General features: G+C 39.7%; 1 protein-coding gene across 2 annotated transcripts in view; it reads left to right on the forward strand.

Moving 5' to 3' along the window:
• The window catches only part of LOC125460931 (protein bicaudal D homolog 1-like), a 249,135-nt gene that overhangs the window by 134,546 nt on the left and 95,272 nt on the right, over window positions 1-19,317 (forward strand). For both annotated transcript variants that reach the window (XM_059652369.1, XM_059652370.1), the window contains exon 3: window positions 18,553-18,705. In XM_059652369.1, coding sequence (XP_059508352.1) covers window positions 18,553-18,705 — 153 coding nt within the window. The remainder of the gene's footprint in view (window positions 1-18,552; window positions 18,706-19,317) is intronic.

The following is a 19,317-nucleotide window of genomic DNA, read 5'->3' on the forward strand; positions in this document are numbered from 1 at the left end:
TACTCCCTTACAAAATAGTCTGTAACGTTATAGTTTTTTGAGGATGGATGTGTGAATGGGAAGATGTTCACATATAAAATATGAGTCTTTTGTCTGAAATTTCCCAATAACCACTTCAAAACATATGCTGCTGTTAAGTATGACGCTCACAATAGGTATACACTAGACCCTTGAAGTACAATTAATAAAAATTTGCAATCTGATCTTCTGTTTGTTCTACTGACTTGCAGCCGTAGATGCAGATGAGAATTTTTGGTTTGTGAACCATATTTCTGAATTTTGGCAAATGCATAGAAACTTTGGTAAGCATAAATTCTAGCATCATGTTCAACAATAATCATTTAATCATTTTTACATCTTTTCTTCACCTTCAATTGGAACATGGGGCATTTGTGTTGTTGAGTGCAATCACAAAGGAACAGTGGAAAACTCTGGAAATGCTTCAGAAAAGGCCTTACAGAGCTATTTTTTGTTCACAATTACCATTGTTCCTCAGGTGCTTTCTACAGCGATCTGAAGTCACTCATGAACAAACACAATCAACTCTGCTGTATATAGATTTCCTTGTGGCTCCCAGCTACAGTACTCAAAGCAACAAAAATATGATTTAAGAATAGTCCAATGCTATATCTCATTCGCACAATGAATAAACTCCAGCCACCAATAAACTTTGAATCCTGCAGACATAAAGCTTCTAATCTAACGATCAATGTTATTTTTCTTCGCTGCTTCTCATTTTTCACTTTTCCATTTTACTTAGAGAAATTATTGATTCTTGGACTTGCCTCATTTCAGTCCTTGGCCATAATGGAAGCTGATTTAAATAAAGTAAACTTTTGATAATAAAGACGGTTCATAATGCAGATTCAAGTAGTCAATAAAACATATCTGCATACTCATAATATGATAATGATAACTACTGGTGTTGTTAGATACCTGGAACATTTTAAAATCTTTATATCCAAACAAAAAGCAAATTTTCATCAGATGCCTTGAATTTAAAAGTTGTTATTCTCCATTGCCAGATTGTCATCAGCTGCCAGTTACTAATGTTGTTCTAGTGCTCTGCACAACTATTTAATAAATTGAAATCAGGTGGTTAGGTTCTGAAAACTTACTGCAAAATAATCTTTCTTTTCACTTTGGTATCAAGCACCTTATGCAGAATCCAATTTCTAGTTCTTTCCTTTCCAGTTTGTCTTTTCCATCTCTCGTTTCATTCTGTTCAGTCACGCCACCATCTTCCTTTTTCACTGTTATGATGACTATATCTCATTTTCTCTCAATCTACCCTCCACCTCTTCTTCATATGATGTTTGGACTCTTTCTTTAAAAAAAAATTATCCTCAAATTAAATCTGCTCCATGTCTCTGTAACCTTCTGATTTATGGCCTTCTTTTTCCCCCAATGTTGTGCAACACCTTCAATCATCTCATCATTGGCTCATGCTTTCAGCATCTTTAACCCCATGCTCTGGAGTTCTATCCCTACATCACTCCAGTTTTACATCTCCCACTTGTTCTTTAAGACCCTCCTTGAAAGCCTTTTTTTTAAACCAGCTTTTAGGCTTTGGCTCTGTCCATTTACTTCTAATTAAGCCTGCCTTAGCAACATTTTACTGTCAAAAAATGCTGTATGAGTGCATGTTGTTACTCCCTTTTCCTGTTTTGCTCTTTGTTGTCCTGGCTAACACTGTGGGGAAGGGAGGGAAATCATTGGTGTTATTGAATTTGATTGCCGTCACAGTCCAGAAAGCCAAATGGAGAATGGAAGACTGTTGAACTTGAGGGTTTGTAAGGTAGAGAGTGAGTATGTTGTAAAGTCTGAAAGGCTTTAAGTGTACAAACCACTGTTGCAGGTGTACAAGTGGGAGAAATCAGGCTAAATCAGCTTGAAGTTGGCAAACCGTAGCTCATTCAGTGAGAAAACAATGTTCCACAATACAAATTGCATATTCCAAAAATAATCTGAGAGACTTTGCATTACAATCTATTGCTTGTTTTCTTCGCAGTGTTTAAGAAATGCAAATCAAGTTACTTACCATTCAGGCAGTTTTGACTACGGGATTAAAATGTTGCAAATTTGCATTATAGGTGTGTAAATTTGTCCAGAAACATGACAGAAATTGCTTTTGAGCCCAAAGATAATTGAATTCAGCACAGGCCAAGGTATGAGCTGGAAACTTTTCAGATTTGTATGGCTCAGTGTAGTGTGAAGCAGTGCTTGAACCTCTTGAGTCATGGGGGATCGCTTGCTGTAGAACCTGTGAGCAAACCAGGATAAGAAGCTGAAAGCACTTTGCTATCTCAGCTGCAGGGAAATGACTGATGGTGCTGTAGTATATGTAGATAGAAAGTGGTGCAACCATCATTCTATCCCTGACAGGTCTAAGGTCTAATTGATCTCAATTTGTAGTTGACAACCATTGGTGAGTCTTAACAAAAAGTTCTTCTCTGTAGAAAATGTAGTTCATCACATTTTAGTAATTAGGTGGAATTTACGTTATTGCTAGTTAGACATTAGTCCTCTTCATTTAGCAATAATCTTAGTAACAACGTGCCGCCTAAAAGATCCAGAGCTATTCTCTTGCCCATGCAAGATTATGTGGCATCATCAGATTGGATGGTCTTAATTCAGTCTCCATTATTAACCCTTTCAGAACCATTGTCTTTTGCAACATTTCTCTGCAAACCTTTTTCCATAATAAACATTTACACATTCAGACGTACAATTATATTTACCGCTGCCCTGTCTTCCCAAGTGTCTGACAGCAGGCAATCTGGAGGTTTCACCTTTCTTTTCGAATGTGTTCTCTTTAGATTTGGAATATAGTTGGTCTCTGGCTTGAGGGCTGTTGACCTGGATTCTAGTCTCAACCTTGCACAGATTGCAGACAGTCATCATCCTGACATTCCTCATTGTGTTTGCACCAATTGGTCATTGTTGAACAATAGTTTTGGAATGAGTTAACATTCCTGTGGCTCAATGGTACAACTTCCTCAATTGTACAAATAGGTTGTGTTCACTGGTAGTCCACTGACTCTTGTATGGCTGTACCGTTCCTGTTAAAGTGCCTTGTCCATATCCGTTGCCCTTGACTCAAGAGTGGCAACCATTGTGCACAGTGATATCTGTTATAGCAAGTAGCCCACTGCTGTTAGACTCCTCCTTCTTTCATGATAACAAGCATGGAGGAACTGTTGTATGAGGAGAGGTCAGAGAGCCATATGGCATAGAAGCAGACCTTCAACCCAGCATGTCTATGCTGATCAACAAACACCAAACCACACTAACCCATTTACCTGGACTTGGTCCGTAGACTGCTATGTCCTCTTATCCGCCCCAATGCTTCGCAAATGTTGCAAGAGTAGCTGCCTTCACCGCCATCTCAAGAGGTGTGTTCCATATTTCTACCCCACTCTGCGTGAAAATATTTTCCTCAGATCCCCTCTAAGTCACTTACCGTCCATATTAAACTTATGCCCTCTGGTATTAGACATGTTTGCCATGGGAAAAAGATTCTCATAATCTAGCCTGTATACACTTATCAATTTTGCGTACGTCTATCTGATCCCTCCTCAGCCCCCGCTGCTCCAGGGAAAACAAACCAGCCTGTTCTCTTAACTGAGACTTTTCATCACATGCAACATCCCTGTGAATCTCCTCTGCATCGTCTCCAGTGCAATTGCATTCTTGTGATAGGGTGGTGACCAGAACTGCATGCAATATTCCAAGTGTAGCCTAACCAATGTTGTAACAAGAGTCCCTTGCAATGCATTCTCTGCCCTGACTAAGGAAGACAAGTATCCCATTTGCTTTCTTCCCACTGTGTCCATCTGTGCTGACAGCCTCAGGGATCTATGGACTTGTGCCAAGATCCCCTTGTTTCTCGGTACTCCCTTGGAACCTACCAGTCATTGTGTATATCCTTCCCTTATTAGACCTCTCAAAATGCATCACCTCATACTTATCAGGATTAAATTTTATCTGCCATTGCTCTGCCCAATTTACCAGCTGATCAATATTGGTCTGTAGCATGAGGCCATCCTTCCTGCTATCAACATCACCATTATTGTATCATATGCAAACTTACTAATTATACCTTCTACATTCACATCCAAGTTGCTAATATACACAACAAACAACAAGCTCCCAGCACCAATCCCTGTGGTACACGAGTAGACCTGTAGACTTTGAACCACAAGACAGGCCTGCACCACCACCCAGAAGCTGATCCACTGATCTAAAAACCTAAAGCAATCACTCCTACACCGTTCCTTTAGCCACAGGTTAATCTGACTTATCTTCCTGTTCTTGTTCTCAATAGTACATGGAACTGGAAGTCATCCTGAGCTGCCCTCCTCTTTAACCTACTACCTAACTCTCTAAATTCCTGTTGCAGCCCCTCAGGCTTTTATCAGGAAGCTCCTCTGGCACCATACACCCCCAGATTCGCTCTGCTCCTCTCCTCTTGCTGTACTGACTGAGCTTGAGCCTGTACTCATTGGAATTTAGAAAAGTGAGCGATGACATTTTTGAAACATACAAGATTCTTAGGGGACTTGACAGGGTAGATGCAGAAAGGCTGTTTCCACAGGTGAGAGAGTCTAGGACCAGAAGTCACCACCTCAGAATAAAGAGTTGCACATTTAAGGCAGAAATGAGGAGGAATTTCTTCTTTCAGAGTGGAGTGGATCTGTGGAATTCTTTGCTGCAGAAGGTAGTAGAGGCTGGATCATTTAGTATATGCAAGGTTTATTTAGACAGATAAGTACCCATCAGGGAATCATGGATTGTGAAGAACTGTCAGGAGAATGGAGTTGAGGATGGTCAGATCAGCAATGATCTCATTGAATAGTGCAGTAGATACAATGGACTGAATGGCCTATTTCTGCCCCGATGTCTTACAGACTTATGGTCTTAGAAATACAATAGCCCAATGGACTCAACTGTGCAGTCAGCCTCTTTCATAGATTGGCAGTTGAGTCATCAGCTTTCTGCCTACTAGTAATTCCAATGACAATAAAACCACATTGGAATGGTGTAGACTGGATCTTATACTCAGCTTTCCCATTAGACTGTGAATATGTTTGCAAGCTTGTTACTTGTTTAGAACCAGAAGCAACTGCGAGCTGGCTGAACGATTCACTGTCACATTATGCTCCATTGTCTGACAACCAATTTACCGATCCCATGTATGGTGAACATTCCATGAATAAAGTAAGACTGCCCATCAAACAGATGGATAGGTCGGTTGCCTCTATTCTCCAAAATACATTGGGAAAAGTTATGGGGATCGGCGTCTGTTTCTGCTCAGGCCCATGAATAGAGCAAGTTTCACATTCAACAATGAAGTCCTCAGTCTCTTTTGAAATCTCTGGTGACCAGAGGGGAGGCAATAGCATTGTCAATTGTCAGAAAAGGCCATCAGATTCATTTATGTCATTTATGGAAGGAAACTATAATACCCACCTGGTCTGGCTCCAGACCCACTGCAATGTGGTTGAGTCTTTAACTGCCCTCTGGGCAGTAAGGAATGGGTAATAAATGTTGGCCAAGTGATGTCCTCATCCTGTGAATGAATTTTTAAAAAACACTGAAAACCAAGACCTGGCTGAGAACTTGGTGATCCTGCTGCTCGGATATCTTATTGCAGTAAAGCTGAAGCAATCAGAACTTCATCAAACACCAGCAAATCTGTTTCTCCAGTCAACTCCTTCAACAAAAGCATTGAGGGTCTAGCCACAGCAAATGGATTGCAGTGGTTCATGAACATAGCTCACCATCACCTTCTCACTGGCAACTAAAGATGGGCAATAAATGCTGGTCCAAACAGCGATGCCTACGTTCCATGAGTGACTTCAACTAAGTGTGAAATTATGAAATGCTGCTGATGCTCAAAACAGATCATGGTCAATTCACTGGGTCTCTGGTTTGGCCAACCTTTCTATGTAATAGAGAATCGCACAATTTTAATGGTTCAAAAGAAGGCCAGTTGGCTCATCATGCCTGCACCAACTCAGTGAGCATTTTGACTTAGTCCCAATCCTGGGACTTTTCCAAATAAGCCTGCACCTAGTTTCTATTTACATAGCTGTCTAATACCCCCCTCAATGCTCCAATTGAACCTTCTGCCATCACACTTCAGAGCAATGCATTCTGGATCCTAATTACTCATTGTATAACAATGTGTTTCCTCACCTGTCATTTGCTTCTTCTACAAAACACTTTAAAACTGTGCCTCTGCTTCTTGATTTCTTAACTTTGTTCAGACCTGCCATGATTTTGAAAAATTATTAATGGCAATGCCTTCTCAGTCCTCCTTTTGTTCCTACTGTATTTGAGTGACTCTGTTTTGAATAGCTGGCCAGCGTATCACTGTGGTTTGAGCATATGACTGAATTTCGCCAGCAAATTCCTTATGTTTGTTTTAAGGCTGTCAGCTGTCACTTTGGGAAGCATGTGTATTATCGTTTGTAGTATCTTCTGCACATGTTTTTTCTCATGGGCAAGTATCACAAGGATCCGAAATAAAAGCCTCAAGTGCTGAAGAAGGGTCATAATTAAATTTGAAACATTCACTCAGTTTCTCTCTGAATAGATGTTGTTGATCCTGTTGCATTTCTCCAGCACTTACTGTTTTTATTTCATTTTCTGTAGATCTGGCATTATTTCATCCTTTCCACCCATGTATCCCATTAAATGAATTTTTCAAGGAATCTATTCATACTTGCCATTGAGGGTAATCTTGTTGGCCTGTAGGCATTTTAAAACAGCATAGACCTCTGGTCATGATCTTCAACTATCTTCCCATCCATCAATTAGACTTCCATGCAATTCCACAAAACATCTCTTCTGACTTTATAAGATCCTGGCCTGTGCAGAGGTCTCAGGGGATGATGTGATTCAGATGGGTGTCAATGGTTAGGCCAGTATTTTATTGCCCTTCCCTACTTGCACTTATAACAAATTGGTCTTGTTCTACACTAAAACCAAATACTGAAGTGAGACCCTAAAACTTCTGTTTACTCCATTCCTCATTACTACTAACAAGATGTCATATACTTCTTTAACTGCCTTCCCAGCTTGTCTGGCCACCTTTAAAATTTGTGTATGAATACCCTTCAGATCTATATGTTCCACACTTTCTTTGAAATTGTACCATTTCATTTATATCGCCTCTTCTTATTCTAACTTCTAGTGGATTTAAGGTTAAGAATTTGTTACATTTTCGGACTGTGCCTTTAATTTCAGGTAAATTGAAAGGACCCATTTGTCCTATTCCAAAAACCGTCAAACCATAGCCCAGTTGTTTTGTTTGAAAAATGGTGTAAGGTGCTTTAAAGCAATGGCAACAGCACTTCTTTTTACAGTGGTTAATATGCTAGCCTTCAAAGTCTCACTAAGGTATTGAGCATGTCTGGTTGTAAGTGATTATTATTTAGACTTTTCATCAAAATAGAGTTAGGGTCTAAAAGATCAGTCAACATTTCTACCTGGATACACAGCCCACTTGAATCATACTGATGTGGAGATGGGTTTTGAGAATGGAGCATCCTTAAGAAATCACTGGGATTGTGTTGTAGGCTGTCCTAAAGATATTCCTGAAACAGATTAGACTGCTGGGACTCAGGAGAGGCAGAAACTTTTATAGTGTGCTCCATAGGAATGAAACTAGAAGCTCATGCTCAGATTAAACTAAATTTAAAAAGATTTGAAATGAGGCTGGAACATTTACCTAGCTTGTACTGGAGAAAGAACCTCAAAACCTTTACTATGAAAGACATTTCTGGAATTAAATGTTATCAGGTTGGGAAAAGAAAAGACTGGGAGTAAAACCTTAAGAGCTAAGAGCCACTTTGGATTGTGTCCAGGAAAATTAAATGACTGCTTAAGAGACAGTGTAAAGTATACATGTTAATGTGGTTTTTGTTTGTTAGAAATAAAAAGGGAAAGCTCTGATCCACAGTTTAATGTCTAAGCTACCGATAATAAGAGTATTTAGTTAATACTGCTTTTAGCCCGTTGCAGTAAAAGTCTTGAAACATCAAGTCTTTTTATGAGATGCTTTCAGCTATCAACTGGATGTTTGAATTTCTTTTTCCAAGTTATCAGTGTCAGGATCATAATGGCTTCCAGGTGTAGAAGAAAATTTCCAGTATATAGGATTTATGTCTGAATATCAGCTAGTGCATATCACCGTGAGTAGTCTTGGATCTTTCTGCTGTGACCGTTGATGCAGTTTTAAGTATTCATTAAAGCTAGTCCTTTGTAACTGTACAGCATAAGGGATCTACGGTAGTCTGGTTAGCAAAACGGACCATTTCAAGTTTCCAAATCTAATTGAAAGGAACCAATTGTGAGTTACTGATGCTGTTCTTAGTATTCTGTACAATGATCTAATGAGCTGAAGTCACTTCTTGCCACTACTCACTCCCCTTCAAAAATGATGATGCAAAATTACATCTGCTGCTATCCCCATTGTTCCCATGTATGCACTGCCAGGAACACAACAGGTCTGTTCTCAGAGTGGTCCATGTACTGTGGATTTGTATGGCTTATAGCTCCATTTTAGTTTGCTTGAGTTTTCCAATTTAAGAAGAACTAGCAAAAAAACTTCCATCTTAAACAAAATATAGGTGTTGGTTTAGTACAAAACAGTATCCGAAAGGTACTGTGTAAAAGAAGTTATTATGTGAAATCCGGAAACAATGATTAAAAGCAGATGCAATTAAATGATACATATAAAAGATGAAAGTAAGAGCAATCTGATATGATTGCAGGCCTATTAGTTGTTTAAAGATCTCTCTTTCTGGGATGATGAGGTTGAAATATGAAGTCAAATTCAGCAGTTGTGATGACTTCTGTAGTCAAATAATTGATGGTTACTTCTACAATGGACTCACTTGTACTAGCAGACTTTGAGAGAGAGATATAGATAGATAGAATAGAGAGAGAAATCCTTGTCCTCAATAGTTCTGTGGTTACGACAATTGCAGATTGCCTGGACTCTTTCAACAAAACTGTTGTTGATTTCTGAACACCTTTTTCATTAAGCTCTCTTGGCTGAGAACTCATTCCCTGAACATATCTTCCAATTGTCCATTACCGGGAGTTCTATTTAAAATGGTGTCCCAGTCAGCTGTGAGCAGATATGAACTTTCAGTATCAACATTTGTTGAATCTTTGATCCACAAAGCAAAATCATTAATACTGGAATTCCCTTGTGGTGGTGGTGGGGGTGGGGGGTGGGTTGGTCCTTCCAGTCTAACATTTCTCCCAGAAACCCTAAACTCTGATACTTCTTGAAAGACTGATTGTGTTGTCCAAGGGTCAAATTAATTCTAAATGTTTCCTTTTGCGGTCAATGCTGGGATAATAGTTCCTTCTGCTCGCTTTTTCTGGCTGTAGGCATCAACAAGAATCACCTTGACTTTTCCAGCAGCCATATTTTCAGACTCCTTGATTTGTTTGAAGCGAGATTAACCCTTAGTACAATACATGATATTAGAATTACACAGTTGTGACAGTACGCTAACAACTGACTGGGAATCCATATATATTGGCTGAATTGTGAAGCTTGCAGTCATGTGGGGATAATAATGCCAGAATCGTTTTGCTGTTGTAATTTCCTGAGCCCTTTCGCTGTGATATTTTCATTTTACAGGATATATTCATCCAGATTTCCGTTGAAAATGGAAAGACTGAATGGCATTTGCTGTCATTATTATTGCAAATCAGCCAACAACTTGTGAAGAGATATCTTATGAATTGTAAATCACCACTAATTACTGGGGTTTTGCAATCCTTACTGTTAATTTTGTGAAAATGCAAAACCACCCTGTGAACTGATCAAAGTTTTCAAAGTCATTACAGGGCTGGATAGAGTAGACTAGGAGAAATAAATGATCACAAACAAGAGATTTGATGTGGAATGTGCTCACCCTAATTCGTCCTTCTTTTTAGCCCTTCCTCTATTTATTTCTCAATCCTTTAGGTGTATTGTTTAAAGATATTGTCCCATTGTTCACTAATGGCCCAGAATTGTGCTCAAATCTCACCTCCAACAGTTTTTAAACAAAATATTTCAGAACTTAGTTGTGTAATTGTCAGTTTAACCAATGGGACATGACCTGCTCGTTTACAATTTGGTCCATTATCACTGCACAAAAACTAAAGCACGTCAGAAGTAACAAGCTTTTCAGTCTTCAGCCTACAGCCCAATCATGAGATATTCACCCATTCCAGTATTTCAATTAGTTCAGCTAAGCAACTGAAGTTTGTCCAAATTGTTTATCTTTGTGGAATGTATCTTTTGAGGATCCTCGGAGGTTATTTTGAATGCACTGGACTTGACAATCTTGATCTCTAATACAAGATATCATCATGTTCAACAGCGACTGTTCAATCAGGGATCTGGAAATCTAAAACAAAAATCTAATTTCCAGAGCTTTCTGTTTTTAGTTCAAACTGGTATTTGCATTCGGTTGCAACAGCCAATTCCTTCACTGTGCACAATAGATCCTTCCAGATAGTCTGCTGGCTTGCTTTTTTTAAAATTTTAGTAACAGCCATTATTCTACAGACCTAGTGAATTGCCTGGAAACATTTTAAGCATACTAAATGGTTGTGGAATTCCCCTGATTTACCATAAGTGTTTCTGGCCTAAAAGCCTTTCCTGACAAAGTACAATTTTGTAAATGCTTTTAAATTGAGCCATGAAAATTCCATGTCATTCAACTATTTTAAAACACACCTTTGACTGACACATACCCTTGTTACAAAAACATAACACTCATGTAAATGTTAGGGACATCAGGCTAAGAGAATAACAAGTGGCCAATCTCCTATTATCAATTTTCTGGATCTATCAAAGTTAAAATGCCCCCCAAAATCTGCAGAGTAATTTTCCCTGAGTTTGCAGATACCCTGGTTGACCTCACATTTTTCTTAATTCCAAGACCACTGAGGTAATGGTGACGAAATGTCTGAAAACTAACCTTCTAGCTCAGTGAGCAAACTCACATGCAGAACCAGAGGTATTTTCACATGCTAAACTGACATCTTAAACCAGAACTACTTCTTTGTTGCAAACTTCTCATTTGGAAAATCAAAGCCATCTTATGCACTCTTGCAAAAACCACTGTCCATTTTTCCCAACCTGATTCCACACTGCTGTTGCCCATGAAGGGCTAATCCAACAATACACAAATCCAAGTGTTTGGAACTCTCTAGCCCAGAGGGCTTTGGAGCCTCAGTCGAATGTCAATGGTGTAACTGCTTGTGGGAACAGTGTGAATGAATATCATTGAAGTGTTTGATCAGCCACAATTATATTAAATAGTGGAGGAGATTCAATGGGCTGAATGGCATACTCTTGTTCCTATGTTCCTATCCTATTCCTACAAGAATTCCAGTGGTTTATGCTATTGGTAATAGGATCACTGAGGAAAGGCTGCTGAAAACCATGGAAGTCAGAGCTTTCAGACTCAATCCCTATTAAGTTAACTATATGCTAAATGAAGCATTAGATACTTCAGTGGTATAGATCATAGGCATGACCAGCCGTATACAGTTTACAAAGTTCACACACTTCTTGACTACTTGGGGGTCAAAAATGAACTCTGTTCTTCCTTCCCTCCCTTGGTGCTGCTTCTTTTCGTAGCTCCTCACACTCAGACAATGAAGCTGCAGTGGGGAAGAATTCGTGAGGAGTTAATATTGCCAGTGAGATCTGTGGAGTGGAATAAAGGCAGCAATAGGAATTGAGCAAAGTGAAGGACTGAACAAAAAACAGAAGGCAGTCAGAACTGAGAGGAACAAAACAATGCTGGCATTGAGGCCAGGGACAGGGTCATTTTTGTAACTACAGATATATGAACATAGAACATTACAGCACAGTACAGGCCCTTCGGCCCTCGATGTTGTGCCGACCTGTCATACCGATCTGAAGCCCATGGTTAGAGTCAAGAAGTCATTTTGCTGAATGGAAAGGATGTTGTGAAAGAGGGAGTGTTTGAGTGAATGGGGAATGTTTTTGGAGAGAGGGAGTGCCTTGGTGCACAGGGAGTATGATTAGGGAGAGAGAGTGTCTTAGTGAATGGGAGTATAATTAGCTGCTCCCAGCTAGGAGCAGGAGTAGGCCGTCCGACCCCTCGAGCCTGCCCCACCATTTAATAAGATCATGGCTGATCTTTTTGAGACTCAACTCCACTTACCCGCCCAATCACCATAACCCTTAATTCCTTTACTGTTCAAAAATTTATCTAGCCTTGTCTTAAAAACATTCAGCGAGGTAGCTACAACCCCTTCACTGGGCAGGGAATTCCACAGATTCACAACCCTTTGGGTGAAGAAGTTCCTCCTGACCTCAGTCCTACATCTGTTTCTCTTTATCTTGAGGTGATATCCTCTCGTCCTAGTTTCACCTGCAAGCGGAAACAACCTCCCCGCCTCCACCTTATCTATTCCCTTTATAATCTTATATGTTTCTATAAGATCTCCCCTCATCCTTCTGAATTCCAATGAGTATAATCACAGTCTACTCAGTCTCTCCTCATAATCCAACCCTCTCAACTCTGGAATCAACCGAGTGAATCTCCTCTGCACCCTTCCAGTGCTAGTATTTCTCTTCTCAAGTAAGGAGACCAAAACTGCACACAGTCCTCCAGGCGTGGCCTCACCAGGACCTTATACAGCTGCAGCATAGCCTCCCTGTTTTTAAACTCCATCCCTCGAGCAGTGGCAGACAAAATACCATTTGCCTTTTTAATTACCTGCTGCACCTGCAATCCTACTTTTAGTGATTCATGCACAAGGGCACCCAAGTCCCTCTGCACAGCAGCTTGCTGCAATTTTTAATGTTTAAAACATAGTCCATTTTGCTGTTATTCCTACCAAAATGAATGACCTCACACTCATCAACATTGTACTCCATCTGCCAGACCTTTGCCCACTCACTGAGACTATCTATATCCCTCTGCAGACTTTCAGAGTCTTCTGCTCTACCACTCACCTTAGGGTCATTTGCAAATTTTGACACACCACACTTAGTCCCCAACTCCAAATCATCTCTGTAGGTTGTAAACAATTGCGGTCCCAACACTGATCCCTGAGGCACACCACTAGCCACTGACCGCCAACCAGAAAAACACCAATTTGCTCCTATTCTTTGCTTTCTACTGGTCAAGCAATCCTCTACCCATGCCAATACACTACCTGTAGTACCGTGTAACTTTATCTTATGTAGCAGCCTTTGGTGTAGCACCTTGTCAAATGCCTTCTGGAAATTCAGATACATCACATCCACAGGTTCCCCATTGTCTACCATGCAAGTAATGTCCTCAAAGATTTCGACCAAATTTGTTAAACATGACCTACCCTTCATGAACCCATGCCGGGTGTTCCCAATGGGACAATTTATATCCAGATGTCTTGCTATTTCTTCCTTAATGATAGATTTAAGCATTTTCCCCACTGCCGAAGTTAAGCTAACTGGTCTATAGTTACCTCCTTTTTGTCTACTTCCTTTTTAAACAGTGGCATCACATTGGCTGTTTTCCAATCTGCGGGAACCACCCCAGAGTCCAGTGAATTTTGGTAAATAATTACGAGTGCATTTGCTATTTCCCCCATCACCTCTTTTAGTGTCCTAGCTTGCATTTCATCAGGGCCAGGAGACTTGTCTAACTTTAAGCCCATTAGCTTGCCCAGCACTGCCTCCTTAGTGATATTGATAGTTTCTAAATCCCAAGATCTTCTTGCCAATTGTTTTCAGCATGTTATTTTTGTCTTCTACTGTGAAGACCGACACAAAATAATTGTTTAATGTCTCGGCTATTTCTTCATTCCCAGTTATTAAATTGGCCTTCTCATCCTCTATAGGACCAATGGTTACCTTCGCTGCTTTTTTATGATTTACATATTTATTGAAATTTTTGCTGCCTGTTTTTATATTCTGAGCTAGTTTACTCTCATTATCTATCTTACTTTTCTTTATAATATTTTTTGAGGCTTTCTGTTGGCCTTTAAAGATTTCCCAGTCTACTAGTTTCCCACTACTCTTTGCTTTTTTGTATGTTATTTTTTCAATGTGATACTTTCCTTTATTTCCTTAGACATCAATGGCTGGCTCTCTCTTTTCCTACAGCTCTTCCTTATCACTGGAATATACTTCTGCTGAGCACTGTGAAAAATCATTTTGAAAGTCTTTCCTCAATTGACCCACCATAAAGATTTTGCTCCCATTCTACCTCAACTAACTCCTCCCTCATTCCTTCATAGTCTCCTTTGTTTAAGCACAGGACATAGGTACTGGATTTAACCTTCTCACGCTTCATCTGTATTTTAAATTTGACCATACTGTGATCACTCCTTCCAAGAGGAACCCTAACTGTGAGATTAGACTTTTTCGGTTTGTTCATAGGATGTGGGTATTACTGGCAAAGCTACCATTTATTGCATATCCTTTATTGCCCAGAGGGCAGTTAAGAGTCAACCACTTTGCTGTGAGTCTGGAGTCACATGCAGGATAGACCAGGTAAGGATGGCAGACTTCCTTCCCTGGAGGACATTAATGAATATGATGGGTTTTTAATGACAATTGACAGTGGTTTCCAGAAAGCCATTAGTGAAGTTTCTTATTCTGATATTTATTGAATTCCAATTTCATTATCTGCCATTCTGGGATTCAAATGCATACCCCCAAAGATATTAGCCTGAGCTTCTGGATTATTATCCTATTGACATCACCACTATGCCATGTTTCTCCCATAGAGTGAGAGTGCCAAATGCCAGTTGAAAATGGACGCTGACTGGAGAAGGTCCAGAGATCTCTACACCTAGCCACCTTCGCAAGACTGTGGCCATATAGTTGCTTCATGAAGTCTATTGCATTTTGTTTATTTATTCATAGGATGTGGGCATCATTGGTTAGGCAACTATTTATTGCTTGTCCCTAATTTCCTTGCAGCACATAATTGTGTGCAAGTTGCTTTCTTGAACTATTCAGTCCTTGACGTAGGCACACCATGGAGCGATTAGGGAAGGAGTTCCAGGAATTTGACTCAACAGCAGTGAAGCACCCAGGGTATTGAAATCTGCGCAATATGAGATGGTTCAACAGGGTACATGTTGAAAAGATGTTTCTAAAATTGGGGGAATCTCAATGTAGGGACATACTTGCAGAATAAGGGTCACTCATTTGAAACTAAGAAGCAAAGGAATTTTTTCTTTCAGAGGCTACTGAATATCTAGAATTCTCTAATTCAGAGAGCTGTGAAGGTTGAATCACTGAAAGTATTTATAAAAGAGAAACAGATTATTATGAGATCCAAGAGTTAAGGGCAATGAGGAACTGTCATGAAAGAAGAGTTGAGACCTTGGAGTATTCAGCCAGGATCTTATAGAATGGTGAGACAAGGTTGAAAGCTGGGCTATTCCTGCTCCTTTATTTAATGCTCTTATGATATATCTCCAGGTCAGATTGATGTGTGCTTAGAGGAGAACTTGCACGTGGTTTTATTCCCATGTATCTGCTGACCTTGTCCTTGAAAGTGGTAGAGATCATGGGTTTAGAAGGTACTGTTGAAGGAGCCTTGCATCCGCCGCCATGATATGTCAGTGGCAAATGAAATGAATATTGAAGGTGCTGGATGGGGTGTTATTCCAGCAGGTAGCTTAAAACCTGGATTATTTCAAACTCTGTATCAGATGGAAGGTATATCGCTAATACTGATCAGCTGAACCCTGAAATGCAGAAATATTATCTCGCATGCTATACCTACCTGCTCTTGTAGGTTTCAGCTAGCTGAAGTAGGATTCCAGTCATCAATCAGCCTCTTAGGAGGAAACCCAACAGAAATCACCTCAAACAGCTGTGTGCATTTGGTAAACCTGTCCTTCCAGATATGTTTAGCTCACATCACCACTTCAGTATGGCATCTCATCAAGTAAGCTATGGTTTCTAAATAATACACTTATTACAACTATCTAAAACCTTGCATATACTCTAGCCTAATGTCATACCCACATAATGTAGTTCTCAAGTAAAGGGAATCATTGAAAAATTTCTGCAGGTTCCTTAAAGGGCTGAGAACAGTTGGCTCAGTGATGCTGAGGCCCCTAAAACCCATATCTTTGGCTGCACCTTGATTCATTTAAAGGCCAATATTTCTTGATCATCTCTCATTGGAGCCAGAGGTTGATCAGGCCTAGCCACCTTCGACTATTGTAATCAACGTGATGAAGGTACTATAATAAGAGTTATGGAATTCACACATTTTAACCCAGCCTGTGTGGAGGAATGGTGCTACATTACCAATGCTTAGGAAGGTAGATGACTTGGAAATGATGGTGTTACAAAATAGTTGCTTCCCTTGATTTTCCAGATGGTGGATGTTGTGGTTTTGGGACAAATATAACTTAAGTGCAATTTTTTTTCTTAAGAATAAAGGTTGATCTAATTCAGTAAAATTAGGTTATTTCATCTTCTTTAGACCAATGCAGACAACTTGTATATTTCCATGATAATAAAATGTGAGGCTGGATGAACACAGCAGGCCAAGCAGCATCTCAGGAGCACAAAAGCTGACGTTTCGGGCCTAGACCCTTCATCAGAGAGGGGGATGGGGGGAGGGAACTGGAATAAATAGGGAGAGAGGGGGAGGCGGACCGAAGATGGAGAGTAAAGAAGATAGGTGGAGAGAGTGTAGGTGGGGAGGTAGGGAGGGGATAGGTCAGTCCAGGGAAGACGGACAGGTCAAGGAGGTGGGATGAGGTTAGTAGGTAGCTGGGGGTGCGGCTTGGTGTGGGAGGAAGGGATGGGTGAGAGGAAGAACCGGTTAGGGAGGCAGAGACAGGTTGGACTGGTTTTGGGATGCAGTGGGTGGGGGGGAAACTGATGAAGGGTCTAGGCCCGAAACGTCAGCTTTTGTGCTCCTGAGATGCTGCTTGGCCTGCTGTGTTCATCCAGCCTCACATTTTATTATCTTGGAATCTCCAGCATCTGCAGTTCCCATTATCTCTGTATATTTCCATGTTACTTTCTATCTAGTGTTACAATATATTAGTAGTTTAGCAGCAAACCCCTTTGCACCGTGCCTTATTTGTTTTCTAACAAACACTCCTTAACAAGAAATCCAATGCCCAAAATGAGGTTGTCATTGTGCCAGAAAGTACTGAAATGTTTGAGAAGACTTGAAGAGTCGTAAACAGAGTAATGTTTACTCTTCTTGAGTCATCACCATGGAGACTGATGCAGGAGTTCCGAGGAAATGAATTTTGAAACACCACAAAATCTCCACTTTCCCCAGGGAATTTTTCAAAAGCATTCTAGATTGTTCAGGTATCCATTAAACCTTAAATTTTTAGAATTATCCATATATTTACCATCTATTAAAAATATATCTTTGTGTCTTTGCAAATCTGTCCAAGCATTTGTCTTTGACTCTTTTACCTCATTGAAATGAGCTCCTTGCGGTTAACTCAATTCCAAGTGAAACTGAGGAAAGCCACTATCTGGAGACCAAGGGGTCCAATAGTACTATACTCGAACTAGAAAAACTAATAATGTGCTTTTGGCTTCAAATCTGAGCTATATGGAGGTACAGGAGATTTCCTATGAGATAAATCAACAAATAAATGGTAAAATATGCCCTATATGATAATTAAGTTTAAAATGTCATACACTGATGGCATTTTTTTCCTGCACTATAAAAAATGAAGCTGCTTATTCTGCGATGTAATTACTCTGCATAGAAAGAGATGTGAGATACCAGAGGTGACTGTTTACAGATCAGAAGGAAGACAATCTAAATGGGTGGTTAATTTAGTCAGTAAATAAATAGTACTAACCAGATAGGTGCCAAGTTCACTCTACTTCTAAACTGAATTAACAGGTTTCAAGATGGGCCAATGGTGCATATCATTGCTCCTAGTCCATCTGGTTGCTAGCCATTGACTTCAATTAGAAAATGCTCACATAAACATTGGAGACCACCGGAATTATTTGGGTAGACTATCTTATATATGCTGAATGACCAATATTTAATCACACCCTAGCGGGAAGGAAGAACTGGGAAAGTTTAAAAATTACAGTACAAATATCGGGGATCTAGACAAGTTACTATTAAGACGTACACTAAGGGTTATTTCCAGGAATAAATTCTACTTCCTTCTATTTTTAAATTACACATCTTTTGCAACAGAAATAGATTGAATTTTGAAGCTAGTTTATAAATTCAGGTCAACAGTCTCCTTTGTCAAAATGACATGTCAGTTGATTCTTTGAAATGGCACTGTTTTGAAGATTAAGTGGTTGTATGCCTTATCTACATTTATTAGTAAAGGTACCAGGCAGCAATGTAAACCCAATTGAATCATGCTATTTTGTTACTTTGTGTAACACCATTGTGATAATAATTGTATCTGGTTCTTCATATCTCCTCACCTGCCCAAGGCAAAAAGACGGTTCATCAAACACATTCAGGCAGGTAGTGTACCATTAAATGAACTGAAACAACTCATTTTGATCTTTCTTTTTTTCTTCTTAAGAATAATGAAATGTTGGAGCTGCAAAGACTAAGGATGAAAGATGAGATCCGAGAGTACAAGTTTCGTGAAACGAGGCTTCTGCAGGATTACACTGAGCTGGAAGAAGAGAACATTACTTTGCAAAAACTTGTCTCAACCCTCAAGCAAAATCAGGTATTTATTGGTGATGGAAAATTCATTAGGTACTGCCAGCATCCCAAGTAGAATTCCAAGTACAATGCCAATGATCAGAATTGAAATTGGCTGCACTTTGGTTTTACCAAAAATATCCAGATTTTGGGAGGTACTTTTTGCAGTGTGTAGTCATGTAATATTCATGGTTTATCTCTGTTATTTTGAATGAACCTTTAGTCTATTTACTGTGGAGCCTGCTAGTTATTGTGAAGTCAGTAGGCTAGCAGTCCCCAGGACTTGCAGAGACACTGTGTCAACCAAATGGAAGTTAAACCTGTGAACAATTAAACAACAGGTACAATTTTATGTAAATGCACAATTTGTTCATGTCTAAAGGACAGTTTACTGTATTTGTTCTATCCATTCAACAGGATAAGAGTTTCAGTGTAAAAATAATTCAAACTTCAGCAAAATTTGTAAGAAAGACAAGATTTTTAAAAGATGGCTTATCCACTTAATAGCTTTGCAATGCAGAGCACAATCTAACTTCAGCATTATAGCTAATATTTCAGAGTATGGTATAGATTCTGCTGTTGTGCATTTTGGTTATGGAACAGATTGAGGCTGATCTTTTTCAGGCTTTACCAATTT

The sequence above is a fragment of the Stegostoma tigrinum genome, chromosome 18 (assembly GCF_030684315.1).
Source record: "Stegostoma tigrinum isolate sSteTig4 chromosome 18, sSteTig4.hap1, whole genome shotgun sequence".
Classification (NCBI taxonomy): Eukaryota; Metazoa; Chordata; class Chondrichthyes; order Orectolobiformes; family Stegostomatidae; genus Stegostoma; species Stegostoma tigrinum.